Source organism: Pongo abelii, chromosome 5, assembly GCF_028885655.2.
Source record: "Pongo abelii isolate AG06213 chromosome 5, NHGRI_mPonAbe1-v2.0_pri, whole genome shotgun sequence".
NCBI lineage: Eukaryota > Metazoa > Chordata > Mammalia > Primates > Hominidae > Pongo > Pongo abelii.
In genome coordinates, this window is record NC_071990.2 from 57,062,237 (window position 1) to 57,074,684 (window position 12,448).

Genomic DNA, 12,448 nt, shown 5'->3' on the forward strand with positions numbered 1-12,448 from the left:
TAAATAAATAAATAAATAAAATGTTATTGCTTGTAAAGAGAGTAAATTGAAAATAAAAATAATTTGTTTTAGTTGAATAACATGCATGGACACATGGGAGAAGTCATGTGAATAAAATAACCTGTCTGTGCATCTACCAAACTCAAGCTTCCAAGCTCCTCAGACGAATCTTTAGTAAGCATCTGTCTACAAACAAACTAGTTAGCTGGGATGTTTCCAAGAACTTTTCTGTGGCACATTTCACCTACATATTTGAAATATTTAAGATGGCTTTGGTTAGGCAACACAGTGAAACACTGTCTCTACAAAAAATTCAAAAATTAGGCTAGGTGGCCTGTAGTCCCAGCTACACAGGAGGCTGAGGTGGGAGGATCACTTGAGCCCAGGAGGTTGAGGCTGCAGTGAGCCATGACCGTGCCATTGCATTCCAGCCTGGGCAACAGAGTGAGACCCTGTCTCTCAAAAAAAAAAGATGGCTCTTTGATATATTATGACATAATGCATCCACATTTAATGTGGACATATCAAAATATTCATAAATAGGCTATTTCAAGGATGGTAAAAACTATTTGGGTTAAAGTATACTACCATTGTATTTAAAAGGTTTAACTATCTTGCCACTGCTTATCTCATCTCCTTGGGCTTATTATTATTATTTACTAGGTATCCCTCTATTTGGAATATGCAGCAAAGGCTGAGGAAAGGCAGAGACTGTGAAAAGTGATGGGGAAAAGGAGACCCAGACAAAAGGGAAAAGTGCAGTAACACCTTTCTGGAATATTTGTCACACTGAAGAACTCTAATACCTCTGATCACAGGGAACATGACCTGGTACACTTAGGGCCATTATAGACATTGATGTCTTAGGCTTTTAAAACACACACACACACACACACACACACACAAATAATGGCAACATTAATTGCTTAACCAACTGAGCTGACACTTAATATTTCTCTTTGTAAACGTATATTAAACAAACTGTGAGCAATCAAGCAAATCAAACTGAGTGTGACACCCATCATTTGAGTTTAAAACAAGTAGGATATATAGGAAGACTGCTTTTTCTAAGAAAGACAACACGTTCCCTTTTTCATACAATGTATTTCAAGTGATGACAGTCATCTTCGGAGACATAAAAATGCAGAGCAATCAAACCTTGTTTGATTAATGCAATGTGAACATAATGCATCCACATTTAATGTGGATACCTTAATGTGGGTACCTTGTACCCACTGAAGCCAGGGAGGTGGAGGTGGGTGAGATCACCAAAAGAGGGAACAGAGTGAGAGAAATAGAGAGCTGAGGATAACACATAAGGAGTAAGGAGAGCTGACATTTAGAAGGCAAAAGGGAGGGCAGGAGTGAACGTGAGACAATACCACGAGTGTAATCCCACAGAGGACAAAGAAGGAAGGTTTTGCAAAGGTCACAGAGGGTTCCTGTAAAGAGAGGTTTTAGGGCAGTTGCAGAATTGGAAACACAGTTGTAAGGAGCTGAGGAGTCTGAAGAAGTGAAAATAACAAGAACAAAGCAATCTTTTGAGAAGTACAGCAGTGAAAGAAAGAAAATATCTGAGAAAATGGTTAGCAGGAGTTAGGATTATATTTATTTTACCTGGTGTTCTGCAATGAGTGCTTTCACCTCTTCGATCTCCTGAGGGATGACTTCTTTATCCTTTTCAGTAAGTGTAGTTTCAGCCCATTGCAACCAAGCCAGCAAAGCTTCCAACAATTCCTGTTTGGCAATAAGCCCAGCCAGAGCACTTGCTAATCTCTGCTGATGTTGCTTTGCCCAGGCCAGCACCTGTCGGAGAAACAGAAATTTCTCTGAATTTCCTCCAACTTAGTAAAATAATTGCAGTGATGTAAAATAAATAAATTTTAAATGAAAATTAGGATCATCGTGTGCTAGACCCATAATGCTCTGGTCTTTTTAGATTCCATTAGTGGCATCAAGATCTGGCTTGAGGAGGACATGAGAGCCCACGATGATGTTCATCATCTTCAGAATTTAAAGATGCATGTCAATCACTCAGGCTTCCTTTTGCTTTCTAATTTGAGTTCAAATATGCATTCTCTGAAGGATCAGGTAAGCTTACTCCATGTGGCACAGAGTAGAAATGTAAAAAGCTAAGATACTGGCAGGGTGCGGTGGCTCACGCCTGTAATCCCTGCACTTTGGGAGGCCGAGGTGGGTGGATCACGAGGTCAGGAGTTCAAGATCAGCCTGACCAACCTGGTGAAACCATCTCTACTAAAAATACAAAAAAATTAGCTGGGCATGGTGGCATGCACCTGTAATCCCAGCTACTCGGGAGGTTGAGGCAGAGGAACTGCTTGAACCTGGGAGGCAGAGGTTGCAGTGAGCCAAGATCACGCTACTGCACTCCAGCCTGGGCAATAAATTGAGACTCCGTCAAAAAGAAAAAAAAAAAAAAAAAAAAAGCTAAGATACTAAATACAGAACTAATTCACTTTATGTATACCAATTCACTCCACCAGTATATACTGCTCCGAAACACCATCCAACTGCTGGATTATTCAACAGAAACAATCTGGAAGGAGGCCAAAATGTTATACAGTGTACTAAATATTTGCCTTCTAATTTTCCAGGGACATAGCTGCAAAATTTCTTTGAGCTTTTAAAGAAAAATGAATGTCAGAGATTGTAATGCATACAAGAAGCGTATTTAAAAGAACATTTTCTATGTAGAGGTCTCATTTTCCCATGGCCATAAGTGCATCTTAATTCCTGAAATTTCCCACACCCCTCAACTCTCAAAGCTATTGCTACCCTGAAGATTATCTAAGACATACTGACCTCCTCAAACCTCGCCCGGATGATTGTTATCCAGTGCTTAATGGTAGTGATGGAGTCGGGGTGGCAGATAGCCAAAACGGTGTCGCCCATAGTGGTGGCTTTATTTAGTTCAGCTCTCTTTTCTTCCAGTTTCTTCATGAATTCCTACAGCAGAAACAAAGACTTCAATTAACTGTTGGCATTGGCTGAAAACAAAACTCTGGTGACACTTGTTTGAATGCCAGAATTAAACAAATAAACAAAAACTTCAATTGGTTTATTCACAGTGAAAATCATCTACTAATTGCAGAGGAAAAGGGGACAAAATAGAAAACAAAGTACTTTCTAATATGTACTTCAAAATACAAGTACAGTCATCCCTTGGAATCCAAGGGAAGTTGGTTCCAGGACACCGTGCATAATAAAATCCAATGATGCTCAAGTCCCTGATATAAAATGATGTAGTATTTGCATATGACCTAAGTACATCCTCCTCATATGCTTCATATCATCTCTAGATTACTAATAATACCTAATACAATGTAAATCGTTGTAAATAGTTGTTATACTGTATTGTTTAGGGAATAATGACAAGGAAAAAAGTGTGTATATCTTCAGTACAGATGCAACCATCCATTTTATTTTTGAATATTTGGATACAGAGGGCCAACTTTATAAGATATTTCATGCTTTAAAAACTGTATTATACAAAAAATAACTCTCCCAAATTTAGATATATTATTAATGGAGAATAGCATTGGGAGAGACAGTATTGCTAGAGATAGAAACAATATTGATTGACCAAAAATAAGTTCTAACAAATAAGATAAGGAGGTTAATTTTTGAAATAGCATTAACTATGCCAGGAAATATAGCAGCATGAATAAAAAAGTACAAAGTAGAGAGAAGCCTGGGTAAGGAAAGATAAATGTCTGGGGGTATGGGAGAGAGGGCCCAAAGTGTCTATGCAGTAAAAAGCGAAGGGGAGGTTGGAGAGAGTGAGCCTGACAGCAGGTCAGCCCATGTGAGAATTGTGCCTTTAAAATGCCAGTAAGAGCCACTCTCCTCTGTTCTGGCAGTTCTAGCCAGTCTCTGCGAGCAAGCAGAGTGAACAAAGCCTTGACATTCTCAAGGATGATCTTTCAAATAAATGTTTTACAAATGTTTCACATACTTAATTGTACTTTCTACCATCAGAACTATATCCATAGATACACAGATCATAGAACTCTGAAAATGTGATTACAAAATGAGAATCTTTGCCCTTAAAAATGTGACACACTTCCAAAATCTCATATAGAATGTTAGAGATCTGCAAACACCCCAGTCTCTCTGGACCCCTGCACCAAGAGCGATTACTTGGTTATACAATGAGTGCCAGAGGCCGCAGACATCGATGATGCCCATGCTACTCACACTATGTGAACAGGGGTGTTCACTTTGAAATATAGGTGTTTTACTATACAATAAAACCTAGATAAAACTCTTCTGGACATCGGCCTAGGCAAAGAAATTTATGACAAAGAACCCAAAAGCAAATGCGACAAAAACAAATATAGACAAATGGGACTTAATTAAATAAAAAAGCTTCTGCACAGCAAAAGACAGAATCAACAAACAGTTAACCTACAGAATGGGAGAAAATATTTGCAAATCATGCCTCTGAAAAAAGACTAATATCCAGAATCTGCAAGGAACTCAAATAACTCAACAAGAAAACAACAAACAACTCCATTGAAAACTGGGAAAAAGACATGAACAGACATTTCTCAAAAGAAGAAATACAAGCATACAAGCAGCCAACAAACACGTGAAAAATGCTCAACATCACTAATTATCAGAGATACGCAAATTAAAGCCACCCTGAGATATCATATTACACAAGTCAGAATGACTATTACTAAAAAGTGAAAAAATAACAAATGATGTGGATGCTGAGAAAAGGGAGTGCTTACACACTGTTGATGGGAATATAAATTAGTTCGATGTCTATGAAAAACAGTATGAAAATATTTCAAAAAACTAAAATTAGAACTACCATTTGACCCAGCAATTCCACTACTCGGTGTCTACCCAAAGGAAAAGAAATCATTATATCAAAAAGACAACAGCACTTACATGTTCATTCCAGCACTATTCACAATACCAAAGTCATAGAACCAACCTAAGTATCCATCAACACTTGATTGGATTAAAAAAAAATGTGGTACATATATACCATGGAATACTACACAGCCATAAAAAAGAATGAACTCATGTACTTTGCAGCAACATGGGTGGAGCTGGAAGGCATCATCCTAAGTGAAGTAACTCAAACAGAAAATCAAATATCACACGTTCTCATGTATAAATGGGAGCCAAACAATGGGTACACATGGACATAAAGATGGAAATAAAAGACACTGAGGACTCCAAAAAGCATGGAGGATAAAAGGGGCCCAAGAGTTGAAACATTACCTATTGTGTACAGTGTTTAACATTTGGATGACTGGTACAAAACAAGTCTAGTCCCTACTATTACTCAATATACGCATGTAGCAAACATGTACATGTACTCTCTGAATTTAAATTTATATGATATGTTTATATGTTTTGCTCTAATATAAGTGGCCTTTTGTCTTTAACCTCTGTAAAGCAGCTCTGTGACATACCTCCTACTCTGGCATTTTGCTATATTAGACTGTTCGGTCCACAAGATTAAAAGACTGTGTTTTATTCATTTTTGTGTTGCCGGTAATTGGTTCAAAAGAGTTGTGATTTACTGAATAAATGCTTTTTAGACCTTTTATTTACAAGTTTACTATAATGGAGTCAACGTTCAATTGACAACACACTCTGATAACACCTACTTTTTAAATATCATAACTTAAAAAAATTATCATTTTCCCAATACAGGATCCTACTAAATGAAAAAAATTAAAAACTCCAACATTGTAAGGAAGAGAAAAAAATAGGTTAATCTAACATCTGTGTTTCCCCCGGAGAACAGCTGATACAAATAATGTACTTTCAATCACTTCTACACCTAGAGGAGCCAAGGTTATACCTAGAATTTGGTGGACTGGACTGTCAACATTCCACTGAATTCTATGCCCTTCCAACCTAGTCTGAACCTTACCTTACTGGTTTGTTCTCATGTGGGAAAGCTTGCCATTTTTAGAAACTGGATATACTAAGAAGTCTCTAGTCCTGGTGTTAAGAAATTAAATATTCTGTTTTTCTTTGGTGAATGGTGAATGTATGAAGGGAAGCAGAGGAGATGGGAAAGAATGAATAGTGTTACTGCAAAATATTATTAAGAAATGTTTTATAAAATTACAGGTAATTTTATGCTATTTAAAAATAATTTGTTGTAAAAACCACTACCCCTGCTCTGGATACTTGCCTTCTGGAGGTTTCCTGGTCCTGCTGTGAGAGTGGTGATACCACAAATAGGCTCCTTTCTGCAGGGTGTTAGATATGCACAATGGGCTTTAAGTGGTGTCCAGCAAATATTTATTGCTACTCTGAGACTCAAACCTAAGTATGTTAATGGAACTCAATGCTGGCTGATGGTAAGCCCACAGTAATATAATATAAACTACATTTTCAAAATATTGAACTGACACAAAAATTTATAATAAATTTGATGTAATTGTCTTATTCCTATATTCTAGCTTCAAATTTAAATGGTGTATATAATATATAGCATTTCATTCTTCCAGAAAATGCTATGCAAGCTTGTACCACTTTTTAAATGACATGGCAATATTTTATTGCTATAGATTCAGCAACCCATCTTTGATAGAGGGTATTGATTAACATAGCAAGTCTCTACACATGATGTAATCCATGCTACACTAGAATTAATGATGTATTTCCAGCCTGACCTCAAAAGACAAAATTATTTACTGGTGTTTAAAAGATCCTTTAAAGTTAATAGGAAATGCTGACTTCAACACTACATTGAGCGTTATCATTTCAAATTCTTGACTTTTTGAGTCAAAGGTTAAAAAACATCTGTTAAGAGATATTTGGATCACTCTCTGAAGGGTTTTGGCAAGTTTCATGCATTGCCGCAGGAAAGATCTTGATCTGAAAACTCAATAGCCAGATTTAGACTTGGTTAGTTATTCAATAGAATATTGGCTTATGAAATTCATTTTTAGAATTTTTAATGTATACTATAGGTTACTTCTAAAAAGGATTTAAAAGGCTCTTGATTAAAAACAGAAGCAGCAGAGGCTTAAAAATAGATTTAAAGATGAGTTATTGAATTACCTGTGTGTCTTGTTTACAAAGGGCAAAATTACTAATTTACAATCCTACAGGTATAATTTTATAAATGCCAAACTGCTCATTAAAGAAGTTTTATTTTTGAAACCCACATAATAACTGCAACAATCTTGACCAATCTTGGTCAAAAGCCAAAAAGCCTAGATAAATCAATATGCTTCCTTGAGACAGGAAACAGAGTAACTACCTCCCCTAAAAAGGAAACATAAAAAGACAGGTACACATACATGTGTGTGGGTGCATGGGGACATACATATGTAAGCAATGTGGACAGAAGTACACTCTCAAATGTACCAGGTGTTTAAGTATTTCTCAAGAAGGAAAATATTCATGCAGTTGATATTTGTAATCACGAGTCTATTTTCCCTGCTTTGATTTTCTAATTTAGCTTTATTTAGCATTTATATATTACTTACTTTATGCTGATCAATGAGAGTCCGGAGAGCATCCTCATCATCTGGGAGGACACCATGGAAACGCAGGGTTTGCTCCGCCTCAGCCAGCCACTCCAAGAGGGCATGTACCACCGAGTGGAATTCCTCTGCCTAAGAGTTCACACACACACACCCCCCAAACAAAATTCCCAAATATGCCTGTTAGCGCAATTTACAAAACTGTATAGTGGACTCATCCCTTCAATGAAAAAAAAAAGTTTTAAATTTAAATTGCTTCATTACTCCCATTAAGAAGACAGAGATACACATATTTTACAAGAAAACACTTAATATATAAAAAAAGCCTATATGAAGAAAAATTTACCACTTTAACAACTTGATTTTAGATGAATGGCAGTCCATCATACTTCCAAGCTGAGACATTACTCAAGCAGCACTTCTATGTGAAGATTAGAATGCCTCCCTCTAGCAGTAATTTAAACTCATGGGGGAGGGTGGGAGAAGGATCAAAGCAATGATGCTATTAGAATTTCCTTCTTCAGACTGTCCTGATTGAGACACGAGGGCCTCACAATTTTTTACTAGAATAGTTCTTGTTGAGGTTTCAATACTTTTCCCATTACACCCAGCTCTCATTTACATGGTTTTTACCTGACGCAGGGCTGCTTCTAACCGTGTTTGCTTTGATATAGAAAGTGCACACACGGTCTCCCAGCGTGTGCTTAATTCCTGCATCTGGACCTTGACCCAGGAGGAGTCATCTCGACTGCCTTCTATGAGTTCTCGGGCTGAGCGCTTCAGGGCCTGCACACTGCTGGTCCTCTTCCCCAACTCTTTTTGGAAGGCCTAAGAAGACCATATTTTGAAAAATTAATTTGAATTACAAAACCAAAACAGCAACACATACTGTTTGACATATATATGTGCACATAACATCATGTACAGATATCTAAGACCTACAGTTTAATAACCATATTTCTGGCCGCATCTTCAGAAGATAAATGACACACTGCTCCTATTTGAGCACCATCAAGAACAGTCTTGTATAAATTTGTTCAGTCCTGTCACATTCTCATGAGAAAACAAGATAAGGTTACCTTATTTTAAAATGACATATTGGATTTAAATAATGGCAGCCAGCCTTCTTTATTTCAGTTTCATAAAACAATGCAACAAATTCCTTTTTTTAATAATTCTTTAATATGGTGTCCCAATTCCTCTCAAATCACTGTGTGAATGTCAAGTGGATGCTGGCTTTGGCACTACTCTAAGAGATGTATCTAAGAAGCTAACAGAGGACTAAGCAACCTTGTTGTGTGTACCACGGATGTCTTAGAGATAATGGCAGGGAATTCCATAGGAAGTTGGCAGATGGTCTTTTATTCCTATAACACTCCTTGGTCTTTCATAATATCTTAGGTACTAACTCATAATGTCAAATTTTAGAGGCTTAAATCCTTGTCTTTCACCTTAGAGGAAAAGCTTCTGGGTTTGTTTTTTTGTTTTTTTTTTTTCCTGCCTAATTTTGACAAACTTTGATGTGCCAGGAATTAAATTCATTTATTTTGGCCACAGACTGATCTAAGAAGTGAGCCCAGAGCTCTTTATTTTTGATCCAAGAATCTGTGTATGCAACTAGATCTTTCAAACATTAATAACCAACATTCTGTCACAATAAAATTAATGTGTTTTTAAAAAAATCATCATAAATGAATATTACCATTTGGCCATATCTATAGGTTTCTATTCTGATACTCAGATCATTCACAAAAGTGAGCCTATCACAAAAGTGATTATTTGACTGATTCAACTCTAACAGTTATAAATGAGATGTGCCTGCAGAAAGACACAAACACACACGTATACACCAATACACACATTCACACACACATAAACACACGTGCAAATGGTACAGTATCTAAATATCCCATTTATGATAGGACTAGTCCAATAGTTTTCAGAAGACTTTCCAAAGCATTTTGCATACTTGAACTTCTTGAGCCTTCCAGTTGTATTACTAATGCTAAATGATTAATTCATTCTTGATGACCTTTAATATATAAAAGATCTGGCAATTACCTAGAGTAGTAAATATTTAGACAGTGAGTTTACAGAAATGGCATTTATGTAAAAAGTAACATTACGCTATTCATTACTCATGCCAGGAAATAGAGAAGTTTGTATTAACCATACACAAAATATTTATTTCAATATAAGTAAGGCCATGTGATTTTTAAATTTTTAACTTTTGTAGACCTGACCAATGTTCTTTTATTTATTCTTTTATTTTATTTTAATTTAGTTTGTTTCACTTTTCAGGTGTAACAAATTCTCTTATGGGTATAATGATAGAATAGAAAGAAAAAAGGGAAAATAAATATGCAATAAGACTTTTAAAAAGAATGGTAAGATCAAGATAGCATAACCAATATAAAGAGAACATTATAAATGGAATAAGTTTTCTGAACTCAGATACTACAGAGAAGAAATACAAGATGAATTTAAGTAGAGTGATGTAAGATATTTTTATATAAAGTCAACTCCGATACAACTATTCTACATTAGTACTACGCTTCATATTGTTTCCAAGGCTAAGTTGCTTTATATCATTTGATCATAATTTCGGACCTTACACTTAGTTGGACACCTTGAATATTACCTTTGATTTACATGACATGACAGTTTTACATATATATCAGGAGATTTCAAGGAAGCCAGTTTTCTTGAAGTAAATAATAATCAAATCCATTATAGCACATGCTGCTGACTCATAAATTGCTATAATTCAAGGGGCAAGGTTAAAACAGTTTTGGTTCAGTATTTTTAAAAGCAGTTGGTCATGACCACCATGGATCATGTCACAAATCTACATACTTATGCAATGACTTAGTGTCAGGTCACTGAATGAATGATTTTAAATTTTATTACATAATTGTTTAAGTGCATAACTAAAGATAGTAAAACATTCTTGAAATCTGTTTTAAAGCACCAGAGAATGAAATCACTTTCCAAGTTCTAAAAAGGTTTTAGATCTGGTAATTAAAAGCAAATGTATTTCACTGACACTAAATAATATTTCCCCATCACTTTTAAAGTTTGCTTCCAGGTTCTGCTCAAACGGACACATATTTCAACAATAAAGACTGTTATGTAGTATGATCTATAGTCTTCTGATTTTAAAAGGCTAATTTAAATGGTTTACATTTCCTTGTACACTCAGAATAATCAAACAAGATAAAATAAAATGTCCCAGATAACAATACCTTGTGATTATCGATCAGATTCATCACTAAATCAATGTCTCCATGAACAGGCTGGTCTTCTGCCAGCTGGGGTTCAACTCTATATAACCAATCAATGAGAGCCTGTAGGGCATCTGTGAATTGTCCAGAAAATAACAGGGCTTCCTCCAATTTGTTTTGTCTAGGGAAAAAGGTAGAAAAATTGATCTTTACAACAAAAAACGTCACTCATATATCTGAACATCTAAAATTAATTGATGAAGGTTGAGTGGTACTCAAGAGGAAGAGCAGTATACTGGTATTCATTGCTGTTTCTTTGCTCTTCTTAGGAAAAAGACAAAACTTTTCTAAACTTTCTTTCTTATTCCTTAAATACCTGGCATCTGTTCCAGGAAAATTCCCACCTTTGGAAACCATGGACGCTTCATGTTTCTTCATAAAAATAAGCCTTTTAAACTGTTCAAATATTTTTAAAATTTTGTTTTAGATTATCAGGCAATAAACTTGACATTTTTTGATATACACTTCTATACATTTTAACACATGTATAGATTCACGTAACCATCACCACAATCAAGATACAGAATAGTTCAACCATCCCAAAAATCTTCATCGTGCTGTCTCTTTATAGACACGCCCTGCCCCCATCTTCAAACCCCCAGCATTCATTGATCCGTTTGTCAGGACTTTTTTTGTCTTTTCAAAAATCTTGTAAATAAAACCATGCATACAACACTGGAAAAGGTATGTAACATTTTGTGGCTGAGGAATTTAAGATTTTTTCAAAACTAACATGACAAAAACTTACTGTGAGCTCCCTAGAACTGAATATAATCTATTTAATCTTGATACTGACAAAAGTCATTAAGGATCAATGGGAAAATTTGGAAACATGTACAATATATTTGAACTCTACTACTATTGTACTCAATTAAATACTTAAAATTTTTGAAATATGTCTTGGGTTTTCGTGGAAATGTAATGAGAAAGAGGGAGATCAGAAAGGGGTAGACGGAGTTGGAAAGAAATGCTGGGGCCAGATCAGTGGTACCTTGCACGTCACATTAAGAAGCCTGTGTTTTAATGCATGCCCAGTAGTAAGTCACCAAAGGGTATGAAGGAAGGGAATGACAAGATTCCATTTACATTTTTAAAAGACTATCCAGTAGTTATGAAGAAATTAAGTCAAAGAAGTGATAAAAGTGGACGTGGGAAGACGAGTCAGAAGCAGTGGGTGTAGTCAAGTCTGAGATGGCAGAAGCTTGGACAATGATATCACTTTTTATTGTAGTAAGTAGTTAAAAATAATGAACAGCAAAGCCTTCTCAATGCAAGTGCTATGTGTGTGGGATACTTAGGACAAGCAGAAGTTCCTCAGGCAAAGGAAATATTTAAGGTTCCTGAAATGTCCCCGCAAAGCACCATTACTTTGTGTATTTGAAAGAGGTCTACAGAGTAACCAAACTGTCTTAAAGAACATTTTACCTTTCCACAGATTTTCCACATATGGTATCCCATTTGTCTCTGAGTTCACTCAGCATGTCATCCAGTTTCAGGTTGTCATCAGCCAGGGAGGTTTTCTCCTTCAGAGAACGTCCAGTCCTGTTGGTGGTGTCGTAGACAGAATGCTTGGCTCCGAGTGATTTCTGAAACTCCTAAATATTTAACAAGAAAAAAATATGAATTTCTTCTTGGGACTAATAAATAGGTAAGAGGCATTAACAGAGGCATCCC

General features: G+C 36.0%; 1 protein-coding gene across 20 annotated transcripts in view; it reads right to left on the reverse strand.

The window, feature by feature from the left end:
- Window positions 1–12,448, reverse strand: part of DST (dystonin) — a 482,223-nt gene that overhangs the window by 16,504 nt on the left and 453,271 nt on the right. For all 20 annotated transcript variants that reach the window (NM_001133823.2, XM_054556951.2, XM_054556941.2 and 17 more), the window contains 6 exon segments: window positions 1,618–1,806; window positions 2,824–2,967; window positions 7,494–7,622; window positions 8,124–8,318; window positions 10,736–10,895; window positions 12,200–12,369. In NM_001133823.2, the coding sequence (NP_001127295.2) occupies window positions 1,618–1,806; window positions 2,824–2,967; window positions 7,494–7,622; window positions 8,124–8,318; window positions 10,736–10,895; window positions 12,200–12,369 (987 nt within the window).